The sequence below is a fragment of the Haliotis asinina genome, chromosome 10 (genome assembly GCF_037392515.1).
Source record: "Haliotis asinina isolate JCU_RB_2024 chromosome 10, JCU_Hal_asi_v2, whole genome shotgun sequence".
NCBI lineage: Eukaryota > Metazoa > Mollusca > Gastropoda > Lepetellida > Haliotidae > Haliotis > Haliotis asinina.
Genome location: NC_090289.1, coordinates 49477921 through 49494561, shown reverse-complemented (window position 1 = coordinate 49494561; position 16641 = coordinate 49477921). Strand labels below are relative to the sequence as shown.

Genomic DNA, 16641 nt, shown 5'->3' with positions numbered 1-16641 from the left:
CTAATTATAAAGGACTTTCGCTGTAGTTTTGGTATCTTTCAGGAAATACTTTCAATCTGAACCTAGTGTCAGTACGAAACACAGTTCTGTAACAACTTCTACATATTCCAAACCTCTCTTCACGAGGAAACACCATACATGGCCCTCATAGTCAGTCTCTGGTGACCAGGTCCCCTCACAGACCACGTGTTTCACACGTGCAGGAAGTGTTTTGCGCTGTGACATGTGTTTGCGGAAGGTATCAGTGACCATCGCGCGCGAACACAGCTTGTACTTTCTGAAAGAACAAAACACGCAAAATATGTGAAGGATTTAAATATATGCAGTACTTACTGTGAAATTCATTGTATCTTTTGTGTGTTAATTTTCTGACACATTTGGATCATGACAATTATCAATTATACGAGGGGATGTCAATAGGTTTTGAGCCTTGCTTAGAAAAACACAAAATATTGGTATGAACCACATTTATTTTTCAACATAGTCCCCTTGTGAGTCAAGACACTTGTTCCATCTTTTCTGCCAGGCGCTGATGCCATCTCTGTAGAAGGTGCTATTTTGGTCCTCAAACCAAGCCTCAGTAGCAGCAATAAGCTCATTATCATCCTGAAATCTACGACCACGCACGTGTTTCTTGAGATTTGGGACAGATGATAATCACTTGGTGCCAGGTCTGGAGAGTAGGGGGGATGCGGCAAGATTTCGTACCCGCATTCCTGGACAGCAGCGGCTGCAACGCGAGAGGTGTGTACTGGAGCATTGTCTTGATGTTGAAGGATACCACGTCTGATCTTGCCTCGGCACTTCTCCTTGATTGACTGTCGCACTTGCCTCAACAAGTTATCGTAATATTCCCCATTCATTGTTCTTCCTTTTGGTAAGTAATCTATGTGGATGACGTTTGTGCTATCCCAGAAGACTGTCGCCATTACCTTCTGCAGTGATCTGGAGGCTTTGAACTTTTCGGTCGTGGGAGAAGTGACACGTTTCCATTCCATGGATTCTTGTTTGCTTTCAGGATCATAGTGGTGGATCCAGGTTTCATCACAGGTTACTAGCCTACAGTGAAAATCTTCTGGATTCTTGTTGTATCTGGTTAGCATGGAGTTGCTTATAGTGACCCTTGTTTTCTTCATTTCATCTGTAAGCATTCTTGGCACCCATCTTGCGCACACCTTAGACATGACGAGATATTCATGAAGAATTGTCTCGATGGGTCCGTGTGAAATTCCTGTGGTCTCCTCTAACTCGTGGAGTGTGATTCGACGATTTCCCAGCACAAGTCTGTGCACTCTGTCAATGTTTTCCTGACTAGTGCTTGTTGTTGGGCGACCTGGACCGGGGTCATCTTCAAGACTCTCTCTACCATGCTTTAATTCATTGACCCATCGTTTGATGGTAGCAGATGAAGGGGACGACTTCCAATAAACTGCTGAAAGCCTTTCGTCAATGTTCTTCGCCGAGTTTCCTTCAAGAACTAAAAACTTAATTACTGCTCTATACTCAATTTTATTCATTTTCACTGCCGTGAGGGGGGTCTCTTTCTGTCAATGTGAGCTTTTCAATAACTTCTGAGAGCAGGATACCAAAACTTATATATCACATCAGCTACACCCCAAGGTTCAATGTGGTACCATAGACTGTGACACCTGGGTATGGAAAATGCTCAAGGGTCAAAACGTATTGACGTCCCCTCGTATAACAAGCAGTATAGCAGTACAAGCAGTTTAGAGACGTTAGGAGGATTCACTTCGTCCGACTTGTATTCACTTGAAAATGATTCTATGAAGCTACAGGGTTTACTCACATTGTCGGATATTCATCATGACAATGCATATACACTGGATATCCGGTAATGTTATTCTTAAACGCTGTTTGTCTTCCTGTTAAACTTAACCGGAATCTTCTCAATAGTGCGGTTTCATAAGGGCAGTGATAATGCTGAACAACAATTACAACTGTCAATATAATGTTTACATCTCCTTTAGACGATGGCGTAACTACTACATAGATATAAAGACAGTTACATACACGCAATATGACAATAACAGTGATCCCTGTACTTGCTGGAATATTTGCGCTCTGAGCAAGCGAAACTATTCTTTTCCATGAGACGTCACATTTGTTTACAGTCTGTCCTGTCATTATTTTACCAAATGCTTTACGATTCAACACAGAGACAAAACGGAAATTATACAAAATATATTTCAAAACGCAACAGCTTTAAATCCGGACATGGCCCTCGATACAAATATCAATTATCCCCGTAATTTTTGTGGAGTTTAACGACCAATTGCGACTTGATCTGCGATAACCTAGGTCGATGCATGTTAGTAAACACACAGTAGTAACTGTCTCACCAATGTTTTTGGATTTTTGTATGGATCATACTCTACAATTTTCATCGTCTGCCTTAAACCTGCCGAAATATGAATTTAATGAGGAAGTTCAAATACTACCGTAAATACAGGCTGGGGTGGAAACATACCACACCATTTAAGACCTTGGTTATCACGATTTACAGTATATAATGTTTTTGCCGGATATATGCATGTCTTTGATGTCACAAATGTTCGTAAATATACGTGTTTGGAGTAATTTAATAGACTCAGTATTATTTGTATGTGCTGTGTCTCCCACCTGACAGTTTTGCATAGGTCTGGCGACGAAGAAACAAGCAGTGTGCAACCTGATCTCTCCAGACGTGAAGCAACCTCCAGCATTAGAGCAGTGGAACCTGTGCCGGGCTCAGCTTTCACGGTTACCACATGCTTGTCAATATTTTGTGACAGCGCAGCGAACTGTCTTTGGGTCAGGAACCACGTCTGGGTGATATCAATGGTACCTTTGTCAGGGTTCAGTATCTGGACCACCTTTGTAGAGGATGCCACAGCAGCAAACGCCATGGTAATACTTGCGTATTTCACATCTGACATTGACAGAGACTCTGGGATACAGAAACAAGACGATTCTGTATGAATGCTGTCAAATGCATTCCTAAACTTTTCTGATGACGATATGTCGTCAGCTGTTACAACGCCATATAAAGCATTGAAGTTTTCATCTGTGAACTTTCGGACAGCTCTAATTAGGGCTTTGGCGACATAGATATTGTATTTGGAGATCGGATTTGTTTTATTGACATCTCCCTTGACAACAGTCAAAACCATCGGAGCGCAATGGGTCAGGATAACGCATGCGTCAAACATGACCTCACGAGGCTGTTTCATTTGAACATCGAGGTCAAGTGACACTCCAAGTGAAAGAGCAAGGTAGACCAATCCTGCCTTTCCAGAGGGGAATGTCTCTGCTATTCTTTTCTCCAAATTTGTCTGAACTTTGGACAGCTCTGCCATGTACGGAGGGTAAACATGCATCCGAAGTTTATCTGAAATTAAATGATGTAATTTGGTTAACAATTGTATATTCTTGAAACCAATCATTTGTATAAATGTCGTACACATGGTAAGTACATATAAAACCAAATGAAACCTTTTTGTCGGAGGTAGCGTGGTAATAGTCCTTTTAGCGTGACTATGTAATTTGGGATTGTAAAATAGAAGTATTCTCGCCTTGATATACCTACCTTTTGTAAGCAGGCCATGGATGTCCTTTAGAGCATTGTCCAGTTGCTTCACTGGTCTAGTAAAAATGTCACCACTGGGAAGCTTAACCACGTTGACGACGCTACTCTTCAGTTTTTCTTCATTCAAATACAAAAACATTTGCAGTTATTTTAAACAAACCGGGAAAATGTCCACTATAATAACGAAATATCTTTAAATATTGTCTCACATTTTACAAGAAGGTTTACTACAGCCAGATGTTACCATGTCATGAAGTAGAACTGGAAGAAGTCTATTATTCTATGATTACTGACCTTTCAAAGAAACTATTTCTTTACGAGGGCTTCTTGGTTTTGAAATGTATCCGTTCTGGACGTTCATTGCCTGGAAGATATACCCACCTATACATTGAATACAGTATGGTTAACAACCCTGTACACTTAAAAGAACCCACGAATCTGTTGGTATATGACCAGATGGTAACCACACAAATTGGCGTAAACACCTAGTTGTGGGTACAGAAACGTGCAATAAACTTGGACAAAGTACTACTATTAGTATGTGTCCCAGGCAACGCAATTGTGAACTGGGTACCTCGCCAGGATGAGAAGGCCACAATAATCTCGGTGCGCCTAGTGGCAGCATACTCCCCAGGGAGTTGAGACTGATAATACGGTAAGATGCTGAGACTGACATCCAACGAAAGGAAAACAAGTAGCCTTGAGTAAGGCCCTGTTGCAAGGATATGTACGCTACATATCCTATAATAAAGTTGTACGGAAATGTATTAATAACGGGACATTATATTGAAAGTTTAAGCGACATAATGTCACCATGTCCCTTTTGTTGATACCACATTTATACCATACTTTTATGTCACAGGTAACCGTAGCTATACTGGTACTAAGATAAGTTACAGACAGAGGCGGATATTGCTATTCAAATCTCACAGAAATTGATCATTTTTAAAACCCGAAGTTGAATCTAGTATTCTGCCAGTCATTAAAGCTATTACACGGTGATCTAAACAGACGGAGACCTGATCGTGTATATCGGTCGACAATGGCATGCTAATGCTCAACCGGGTCACCTCCAACCATTCAATTCACAACAGTGCAGGTGACTTGGAACCGCCTGCACCCCACACTTGTATGAAAGATGTGTAATACAATATTGCGTGTTCCCTTACCTTTCGCTGTTTCATTGCTTGTTATCGACGTGATATAAAAGTGTCAAACCATTTACAAAATGGAATCCGGATTATTTCCCCTTCCTTGATCGCGAATGACCTTGGTCCCTCTGCTTCATAGAAGACTAGCCCCTCAACGGCACTTGTGGCTACTTCGAGAACGTACTTGTTGTCCTTCGTGTGATGATTTGCAATGTGGACGAGGTCACTTGCGTCAATATTCAATTTCTTCCCATCGTACGAACAACAAAAGATGTCTGACTGCACCCTTCTTAACAGGTATATTTTGAGCTTTTCTAATTTTCTTTCTGACAGCGGTAAACCGTGGTCAACAAGATGTTTGGAAACATAACGTTTCCTTTCATATGTTCGATCCTCTTCTGATATTCCAAAGAAATATGAGCCACCTCGGTCGAGTTTAGAAAATGAAGTAATGTATTCACGAAGTCTTTGATCTTCCCAGATATACTTCTCAAGGGCAGGAATATCTCTCAGCAGTGATTTCAAATTCTTCTCCTCCCCTTTTTCTGCCTTGAAAGCCTTGTGTTGTACGTTCCTGGATTCGTGCAGCGATCGGTATTTCCTCTCGCCTCCACGTACCTGCGGTGTCTTGTGATTGAACGTTTTACGGATGCTCAGTAATGCCTGGATATTACAAGCTTGGGGGTCCTCGATCTTCCAGTCAAATGGGATCTTGGTCATAAAGTTTACAGTTACCACAGCTTGCTTCTTTGGCCTAACGGTTATGCTGATGAAATCATAATAATCTTTCAATTCTTCCTTGGCGTCCAGCCACTGTTTAGAGAAACAATCAGCAAAGAGACTCCCGTCATTGATCAGTTTCACTAAAAGATCGTCAGTGAATTCATTCAGTTTTCCAGGATATCTGTCTCTGCTGCTCAGTCCCACTAGGTGCACTAATAGAATCCCCCCGCCGGAATTTCGGAGCCCACAAACTCTTCTGAGAAACTGTTCCTTAAGTTTATTCTTCTCCACACGTTGTTCCTTAGAGAGACGTTCTTGTGGTGTGTGAATTCCTTTATACAACAGAGACACAGGGATATCGATGCACACGAAATTGCTCTCTTGAATACAATCTTTTGCTTTTCTACGAGCGTTTTTACACACTTGGCAGTTCGTCGATGTCACGAACCCAGAGCTTCGTGTGGTAGGTTTCGGAGGGTTCCGTACTTCTTGTCTTGACCGCTTAGGTGGTGGTTGTGCTATTACAGGCAATATATGAAAGAAAGTTATATATCTTTCAAGTGGTAAGAAAAAATCACACTAGCTGGAACCAGCTATCAATTTTCAAAATGTACCCATGAAATGCCAATAATATCACCAAAATCAACAATTTGTCTTAATGGTAGGAATGTTATTCATTTGTCCACACCAACTCGTCACCACTATTTCTGATATTAACATGGCGTAGACAAAAGAGCTGTTTGATCATATAAATATTGGTATTCTTAAGACAGTTGTTACATGGCAGCATGTATCTTAAACCATCTCTTTCCTTGTATGAAGTAAGCGGGCGTTACTGAAGATCAACTCTAGCCCGTAACACTAAACACACTCACTCACCCACTCATGATCACCATGCTGAGTCATATATGATGTTGTGAATTCTAAGCAAATGACACTAGCGCATGCGTAACTTAACTGGCCACATAATGGCGTCTGTCGTCACTAGTCGTGAACTCACCGCCTGTAACTCCCCTCCTTTTCCTCTCGTAGCTCATCTCCACCTAATTTAAAGGAAAACAAAACACCGATTATAAGAACACAGATAATAACAGATCGACAAAACGTTTCCGAAACTAGTTGGGTAGGATTTCGTGTAGTGCGTGTGAATACGTCCCCTCGTCTATTCTCACATGTATTGGGTCACTGTTGAACACTTGTCTGTCTTAAGCAAAGAAAGATTAATATTATACAACCTCTTACACTGAAATGAATACCTGTGTCCACATTGCACATCCGCATGTACACGTATGTCTGGAGTACGCATGCACTGGTGAGGGTACGACATATATTAATTACCTGCCTACTATCTATCTGTGCATGACAATCAGAGACGTCTTTCTATTCCTGAAAATGATCCATCAGTCACTGGGCATGTCTTTCATCCCAGTATCAATGCACGATATATGTCATGTACTTTTGCCAGGGACTGCCTCGTGATGGTATTGTTCATTCGGACTTCCTCGAGTAACGAAAGTACGTTTCTTGGTAAATCCTGCGAATTGTGTGTGTCTGTGCATTGTGTATGGGAGGGGATCCACCTACAGTTACTTGTCGTGTAATATGCGTTCCATGAACAGAACAGAATACTCTTGGGAACACAGAGTATAGACCGAGAGATACAGAACACACCTGGGAAAATAATACACGATGGAAGACACAGTATGAACCGGGGGATACAGAACACACATCTGAGAATAATTACATATTCGTGGGAACACGGGGATACAACACACACACTTGGGAACAGAATATACCTGGGAACACAGACAATATACCACGGGATACAGAACATATAACAGGGAACAGAATTCAGGTGGGAATACAGAATATAGACTGGAGGACACAAAATGCACACATGGGTACAGAATACACGTGTTAACACAGAATATCGACAGGGGATACAAAACACACACTTGGGAACAGGATACACGTGGAAATACAGGATATAGATTGGGGGACACAGAATGCACGCTAAACGAGCTTGAAAACGATGTAAGAATCTACCTAGAAACGTCGCACAACGTATTAAACAAGAAGTTGTAATCCATAAAGATTTATGTTTCATTACTGACTCACCAACTTCTAGAATGCCTATTAAACAAGTGATATACTGAACATTTCTTTTACACATTTATTGGAAAAATAAAAAAAAAAATTTTAAAAATCATAGCAACAATCTTATTGTTCTAATTATACTTACAACTGTAAACGCCAACTCTAAATTTTCAAAGTGATCGGCCGTTTGGCAGCCACATTCCATCAGAAGTCAAGGTCATTCGTACAACCCGTGTTGTGTGTCACGTGACAGTTTTGACGGGGTGTACGGTTCGCATACCCTGACAAATCCTCCTACATAGTTTCGTGTGCTTTGGTTTTTGATCAGTCAGAATTCAAAATTTACCTTTAGGGTGATAAACGTCAGAACACAGAATATGTACAGGGTTATACAGAAACTTGTATTTATAAAGCATCTGTCTCCCTGTCACCCCTGTAGTAGTATAGGGAATGGGGGTTCTGGACCACTTTCAAAAAAAGTCTCTACAACGCCTTATTTAGTAAATAAGGCGTTGGTTGGGCCCTTAGCTCTTGCTACTATTACCCCTACTACAATGTCACGTTTAACGTGTGTTGGTAGGAGGTAACACTGTGCCGTACGGTACGATCAATAATTCTTCTCTTACAAACCCCCTACCCGGCCTATGTCACGTTTATATCGATGAAACAGTTTAACGTGAACCGCCTATGATATCTTTGGTGTTCATAATAAAGGCTTGCTGGGCTTTTTGTATCCCCTGTTCTATGTACTTTTTTTTCTCGTCCTCGCTGATAGCAGACTTACGAGACTTGGATCGAATATCTTGTTTCATTACGTTATATTTTGTGAGTTCAGAGAGGATTGAACGAAACTCCTCTTCTGAGATCTTACTGTCAGAGAGTGCCGTGGAAATACGCTCACTCACTGTGTTGAGCTTTGCTTCGGCCAGAACCCTGATCTCGTCGTGTTTCAATACCTTACGATGCAGTCTGCGTGATACTAACTTAAGCGCCAACCCTAACACCCCTGCCACCCCAGCTGTTATTTCAATACCTAGCACTATAGGTGCAGCCACGATGGTAGCTAACAACCCAACACCTGCAGCCCCTAGTCCCATACTGGTTGCCATAAGGGTAGTGTCAGCCCCGTCCACGATATTGAAAGCTCTATGGTACTTTTTACATAGTGCTTTCCGCGTGTCACGGTCTTGTTCTAGTTGGCGTTTCACATCACATAACTGCCTCAAGCGGAACCCATCTACGGTTTCCAGCGTCTTCGCTACTTCCTCTACGACTGGGTACAGACCCATCCTATAATATATATTATGAAAGATATTTTAATTGGGTTTCAGTTAATAGTCTTTCAATGTATTTGAAGCTTACAAGGTGTAGATTATTATTCATGGTAATAGGTGAGAGGCTAATAGGATTTTTTGTTATAATAGAAACCCCACGGAGGCTTATTAAGTGGTTTATAGAACCCAGGGGGTCTATACCCGTGAGGGTTTTACGGGGGGGATTCCGTTGTATAACAATATGACAATATTTGCGTACGTGTTCGGTTTGCCAGCGTATTGTCAACCCGGGTAAAATTTGGTGTCCTCTTGAGGTGTTTACCTTGTCGTCTGAATACGCAAAGAAGACTTCTATGATGAGTGTGGAGGGGGAGAATATTCCATTAAAATACCAAGGGGGCCAAATACCATTGTGGACAAATGTTAATTTATTGTCTACTACTTCAGATATTAAATTATTTTTTGCGATATAAAAACCTGTATTGGCTGCTAATTTATTTAGCTCCGGAATGAAATCCCCGACCCAGATACCGTTGTTCCTAATCTTAGAGATCCACGCATCTGCGTCCATTGTGATATAAGGTGAGGCGAGTGTTAAGTTGATCAGCCATTTGGGCTCTTTAAAATCTGATAACGACACCCGTCTGTACACGTTGTCTTTGAAGTGCAGGATATATAAGGTGTCTTCCTCACCAGGCTGATCGAATCCCTCCGTATCTCCTAGGTCGTTAAGCGTAGTGTTGGGACGATGACTGGTCATTGTTATACTATTACGATATAATTTCCAACTGGTTTTCTGATAATAGTTCAGGGGTGAACTTCATACCCATGAAGTGTATGTTGTCAGGCAGGAAGATATTGGTTAGTGATATCTTGTTTTCCACGATCACGTTGACCCCCTGCAGACTGGTGTTGGAGCCGACGCCCACCCGCACGTAAACGTTGCAAACTTGATACTGGTGTCGTTTCCCCCACGCGAGTTTGATCCCCTTCACGATCTCGACATCATTCCCCGATGGTTCCCTAGGTAGACTTTGATGATCAGTGTTGAGTTTGCCGGTAGACTCTCTAGTATACTGACCACGCCTTCGAATTCAGACACCAACTGCAATTTCACGTTTTGTATGGCCGGTTTACTCGATAGCATGTGGGCTGCCATAGTGTCGAGTGGGCTGACGACTACGCTACGTCTCTGAGTTGGGACGTAAGCCACGAGCAGGGTTCCATTGTTCACGACTTTGTTTAGGTGGTTGTCTTTGTTATCCGTGAACACGTAGGGGGAGCCGAGCCTAATATTGAGAAACCAGTCGTTATCGGGTAACAACACCCACTTGTCATCTTCGGTGAAGACGAGCATATATGGCTTGTTTCGGGCGACGGTAGTGCTCTCAACATCGTCTAAGTCGAACAGTTTACCCCCGAACGATGGGTATATTATCCAGTTATTACCGGTGTTGACAAGGGCGTACTTAGTGTTGACTGTTGCTCTTGTGGTATCTACTATATCACTTAGGGCTCCACCGGAGGTGACTTCAATGCGTTTGTAAATGTTGTTTTTCAGTTGAAAGGCGTACGATTTACCATCTACTCCGGGAGCGTCGAAACCGCGCGTGTCTCCGAGGTCGGAGATCCCGATATTGACGCATTTTTTCACTCCGGGCCCTTGTGCGCTGGTCATTTTACATGAAGCGTTAAGCTGAGGTATCCTATATTTACAGGATTATGATTTATATCTAACACCGATATTATCAGCTCAGGTATGTTGCCCTGGATTAATCTCTTATACTGCCGTGGTGAAAACGACTCGGTTCTACCGTCGTTGTATTTCTCAGTTTTCACCGGCACTGCTCTCAGTATAGTGGAAGGGTGACCTCCTTGAATGTTGTACGTTGTGCTCACCTGACCGAGATGAATGTACAGCTCTCGGTACGGTACTAGATCGGGTAACTTCGTGCCTGTGACGGTTGTTGTTGGTTTTATTTCGTCAGGAGATATACCGAGTATCCTCGCTAATGGTCGGCCGAGCCTCAAGGGGTTTCTTCCGTTGTTGATTAACACCACTGTACCGTTTGAGTCGTTCATCTTGAGTTCGGCTCCCAGGGGTTTGAAGACCTCGTCGTTTAGAGAGCACACGCTGTAGTAGCAGTCAGTTATCTGGCTGCGAGTTCCACTGACGAACAGCTTATTGTTGCTGGCGTTGATGTTAGTCCATTGCGGTAGGTAGGTGATATCGCAGAGTGCGACTTCGAGTTGGCCTGACGTGTTATCGATCGCGTGCGTCAGCTGAACGGCCTCACCGCTCGTTATTCCTGGAAGTGTTATGTACATATTATAATATATAAATTATATATTATAATATGGACTTAGCACACTTGAAAATCGTGGTGGTAGGTAGTACGGGGTTTAAAGCAACCTTTATTAATATCTTTGAAAACTATATCGTGACCGTTAATAACGCGCAGGCGGTGGTAAACTGGAATCAAAACCCAATGCAGTTTTGGCAGAACCAACTCAACTTTGCTGTGTGGTGTGCGACGACAGGGTCGGGTGTGACACTAGACTACGGTATAGACGATCTGAGTAAGGCAGTCATTTTGTTTCATATTTATTATCAAACGAGACGAATATTGAAGGAAATAAGTGCTCCTCTTCCCCAAGATAAAGCGTGGAGTATGACGAATAACCCCTATGATAAACGCGCTTATGAACGTGTTTGTGGGGAGTTTGAGATTCCAACGAATAAAGACTTTCGCCTTCCTGGTGTGAAGCATGGTCTCGGTATAGTTTACGTGTACTTCTACAGGTCCGGAACATATATAGCCGGTTCTGCAGATGGTACATACAACCCAAACCGTCATACATTTACAGGTCCCACAACGAATGAAAAGATCCATGTCAGCTACATAAAGCAAACCAATCCTGATGCAGCCACAGCCTGGACTAAAATGATCTCAAAAGCATCAAAAGAATTCACTCGTGCTGGTACAATACGCTTGAACGACTCGATTCGAATGTACGTGTGGGCGCTGTTGGGTGCGCAGTCGATGACGCGTTCCAACATCCTCGGTAAGGGAACTGCTTTCGACGCTCAGAAACAGTTCGTTGCCAACGTTGAGGATGCTATCAATTCTCCAGTTGATCTCCCGCGGGCCATCGACCGCTACCAAAACGTGTTAGAATACGCCAGATCGAAAGTCAATTACGTGTTCGGCGTGGGGCTGTACATGGCTCCGAGTGATATGCAACTGAGAGTAAAAAAAGTGGTGGGTTATAACAACAAAATAGTCATAGCCACGGCGGATCAAAAGGTGGGTATCAACCCCGATATTAACACCCCCTATATCCCACACATCCCACCACGTGAAACGGGTATAGTGGCGCCGCCCCCGGAGTCTAAAGTTCAACCAACACCACAGGAGGTGGCCCCTCATATTCAGGAGCAGCATATTGATAGTAAAACGGCCCTGGTGGTTGGTGGGGTAGCTTTGGGACTTATTTGGTTAAAAATTTCTTAGCCGCTACGTACACCAGACCCGCCACGGCGACGATGGCTGCCCACAGGTTTTGACTGAGTCACGTGGCAGTTTTAGCCAGAGCGCCCAACAACCACGAGACGATGCTACCCAGGATGCCGGGAAGGGCTTCGGCGGCTTTACCAGCCAGTTTAGCTAGGCCTTCCCCGAGTTTTTTTTATCCAGTCTTTAACACCACCGCCGGGGGGTGTGGGGGGGAACTCCCACAGTACCCCCTGTCAGTGACACCACCAAGGTTGATATGATGAAACCCAATGCAGTCAGAATGCTGGCGATGGTGATCCCTTGCTCCCGGAACAATATCCGAATCCTGTCTGCTAACGTGGTGTCTCGGTAGAGGACTTGATTGATGGTTTCCCGCACACGGTTGGTCTGGGATCGAAGCTTTTCTTTGTAGCCGGACGCTGTCTCCAACCAGACCTGCCTTTCCTCTTCCAAATTACGTATTCGTTCCTCGATGGTGGCTTTCATAGACTCGTCCTCAGTTTCACCGAGTTTTTCCTTTTCATAGTTGATGTGGTCGTCTATCTCACTCACTTTGGCCGTGCTTTTCCAGAGCTGACCACGAATGGTTTGCATCAACAGGTCCAACCCCCGCAGTTCCCGAAAGGTAAGTTCGAAACCCGGGAAGGGCTTGTTCTCGTAGTCGGCCAACACCTTTTTAATATCATAAGCTTGCAGATCTTGACGGACCTTCGGGGGAATCTTAGGTCGCGCGCCACCGTAATCTATGAAACCTAGTTCATCGCGGATCAAGTCACTCCCATGTCGACTGCCCAGTGTTGATAAAGCAAGCGGTTCTCTCGTGCGTTTATTCACGAGATCGATCTCCGGGTGAGCCTTCAAACGCAGCGTGCCATTGCTATCGAGGGTAAACCTGGAATAGTCCCTTCCCAACGGCTTGAGTTTGGATTTATTTTCAACTGCGTTGTAATAATCGTCGACGGCGCCCTCCATGAGTGCGTCACCTGAGAATGAGGTCTCCTGCTCGGCCCCTGTATCATCCATAGTATAATCCCACATCTCCCCCATAGGTATGTCTTCAGCCATTATTTAGTATTAAAAATATATTTCATTTATATATAACAATGTACGGCAGAAAATTAGATCCTTTCAGAAGATTGAGAGAGCCATTAGGAGCCAGAGCCGTGCGCCAGTCGGTGACCATCACCAACAATCCCAGCAAGATAGACCAGAATCAAACTCTGCTGGTTAGATTTCCAAACCTTGGTGAGAATGACCTCATTGTACCTGGCACTGTTCGACTGGCGTTCAATATCACGTTGACCTCCGACAACGACAAACGCGAGCTAGTGCGGAACGTGGGTCGAGCTATCATCAAGAAAACGACCGTCAAGATCAGCGGTAACGAGGTGCTGAGCATCGACGACAGCGACGTGTTTCATTGCTACGGGGATCTCTTCAAAAGCGAGGGAGAACGAGTCAATGATGTGTACCAGGGCATCAGCAAATCAACCCGGTCGCGCATAGGGTATGCCTTCACGCCAGACCAGCTAGACAAGCTATCGGACGGTGAAAAGGCCATCGCTCGAGCATACGGGAATCGATTCTGCGTGCCGCTCAACTTCGAGTTGCTCACGGGACACGCGCCGTTTTACCAGGCCGCGCTGGGTGATAGGCTCGAATACGAGCTCACGTTTAACGACTATAGCAAAGTAGTGCGTACGCCGAACGGTGATGAGGCCAGTTATGCCATAGACAACATCTCTCTGGAGTTCGACATGGTCACTAGCCCGGAGCTGGCCAGGCAGGTTCGAAGCCAGTACTCTGGGAAGATGGCTATGCTGTACGATCGCGTACTGAGGCATAGATCAGTCGTGCGAGATAAGAGCGACACTGTGTGGAATATCAACCTGAACGTGCCGGCACGATCGATGAAAGGTATCCTGGTCGTCCCCGTGGAGGATTACGAGCCATTCCGGAGGGACAGCGAGAAGTTTTTCAACCCCGAGATTGAAAAGGTGGAAGTGACCATCGAGGGCATGCCCAACCAGCTATTCAGTCATGGTATGAGACCACACCAGCAGTGGGATGAGATAAAAAAGCTACCAGTGGGGGATTACATAACAAAGGACCTGGACCTCGGCTCCGTGCAGATCGGTGAATACCTGACCACCAAGTACGCCCTATGGTTGGACATGCGATCCACGGATGATGATAAACTGCATGGTAGCGGGCGCCGTATAGATAACGGCAGCGAAGGGATAACCATCCAGATTACTAAGAAGGCTCAACCCGCTGGTAAGTTGAAATTATATCTGTACGTTATTATGGACGCGCAACTTAATACAGACAATGGGAGATTCGTGCAAGCCATCTACTGACCTCCACCTCCCCACTGACCCACACTGCGCCATAGTGTGCGGGCAGACTGGCTGTGGGAAGACCGTTTTCGTGTTGGATATGTTGGAGGGTTACTACAAGGATGTGTTCGATAACATCGTTATCATGTGCCCTACTCTGAGCATGAATAAAACGTACGCGTGACCTTGGGTGATGACGGACCCGGACGTACACAAAATCGACCCTGGAACACGCCTGCAGGACTGGTTGAAAGCTCTTCACGAGAAATTTAAAGGGGAACCGACGCTGTTCATACTGGACGACTGCAGCGCTAATCGCGAGATAACAAAAAAGAGAGACATGCTATCGTACATGGCCTTCTCCGGCCGGCATGCAAATCACAGCGTCTGGGTGTTAACGCAGAAGTTCAACTTGGTGTTGAAAGACCTCAGGGAGCAGACGCGATGGGTGGCCATACTTCACTGCAAGGACATGGATTCGTTCGAGGAGTGTTTGAGAGAGAACGATGTGATGAGTAAATTAGAACGGGAACGGGTGAAGAAACAGCTCGCTGAAACTAAACACGCTAAGCTCGTGCTCAAGACCGACCAACCAGTAGCATATAGGGTGTGCTAAAGCTAAGCAAAGCTAAGCAAAGCTAAGCAAAGCTAAGCTAAAGCTAAGCAAATACTAAGTATAGCTATGATATTTGAAGTGTTTGTCGTGTGCAACTTAACCTTCATTTCTCTGTGTTTTGTCTGCATCGGGTATTATATAGTTAAAACTAAATCTTACTTGTTATATTATAAGATGGAGTGTGAGGAATTGCTCGAACAGTTGGTAGTGGATGATGACAAGCGAGAGAAACTGGTGGCGTTGGCTGTTGGCGGCAAAGCCAAACATTACTTTGGAGACTACACTCCGGATAAAATTCACAAAATGTCAGCCGAAGAAATCGATAAGCTGTACGCTAGATACGAGTCCCGGCTCGGAGCAGAAATGACAAAGACAATAGGATCGGCTATGACCCAGATATACACCGGTATTGTGTCATACTTCCTTCCCATTCCACCAGAGCGCCGACTTTATCTGTGGGAGGACCTCGAGAAAGACCCTTTTATCGAACACGCCGTGAGCTCTATCAGCTGCGAGCTGTACCACAAATATGGCATGTTGTTGGCTCCAGTGATGGCGGCGATTATCACGGCAAAGCATTGTCAATTTGAGAGAAAAAATAATAATAATAGTATAGATGGATGCTGCTCCCGAGGTGACGGTGGAGACCCCTCCCGAGGTGACGGTGGAGACCAGGGAACCAGTGGGGGAAGTGACCCCAGTGGGGGTACCCCCAACAGTAACCAGGCGGAAGAATCCTAAGTGAGTAGCTGCCGGTAAAAAACGGTGGTGTAACCAACATAAAATTATCAACCCCCGACTATTGTTGGCTGTAGGCGCTGCCGTGGTTATAACATGGTTATACGTGGGGGTACCCTCCCACAGTGAGCCCCCCAACAGTGAGGTGGTACCCCCCACTGTCGACCCGCATATCATGTTATAATTTAAATATTTTTATATCATATACATAATGTCTGAGGGGAAAACGTTCGTCAACGACGCATACCACGCCACAGTGGTCGCCAGTCTAGCCGTAGGGTACGCTCGGTTGACTAAAATGGTGCTTAAACAACCAACTATCAAGCTAGATTTCAACCTGCAGGATATGGGTATGCTCATAATGAACCTTGGTATGGCGATGGCCACAAAAGACATCCTAGTAAAACAAGGGATAATACCTGAAAATATAATGAAATGAATATAGGATGGCCACGATAGCTATGATGGTCGGTGGGGCGTTAGTGAATGCCCTGGCATTTTCCGGGAGTAATTTCCTCTTCTCGAAACTACGAGATGACCACGCGGCTGAAATACAGGAAGAAAGGAAGCGGCACGATCTCGCTACTGAGAAATTACAA

General features: G+C 44.4%; 1 protein-coding gene across 2 annotated transcripts in view; it reads right to left on the bottom strand.

Annotated features, from left to right (window-relative positions):
* LOC137298380 (uncharacterized) overlaps nt 1-16641 on the bottom strand; it is a 28213-nt gene that overhangs the window by 3872 nt on the left and 7700 nt on the right. The window contains exons 1-5 of one of the 2 annotated variants that reach the window (XM_067830631.1): nt 4756-5117; nt 3881-3950; nt 3587-3703; nt 2641-3388; nt 114-277 (exon numbers count right to left, since the gene is read on the bottom strand). In XM_067830631.1, coding sequence (XP_067686732.1) covers nt 114-277; nt 2641-3388; nt 3587-3703; nt 3881-3950; nt 4756-4770 — 1114 coding nt within the window. In that variant the 5' untranslated portion in view covers nt 4771-5117. Of the gene's footprint in view, nt 1-113; nt 278-2640; nt 3389-3586; nt 3704-3880; nt 3951-4755; nt 5979-6460; nt 6504-16641 lie in introns of those variants that run through there. The other variant, XM_067830630.1, reaches the window with a different exon arrangement.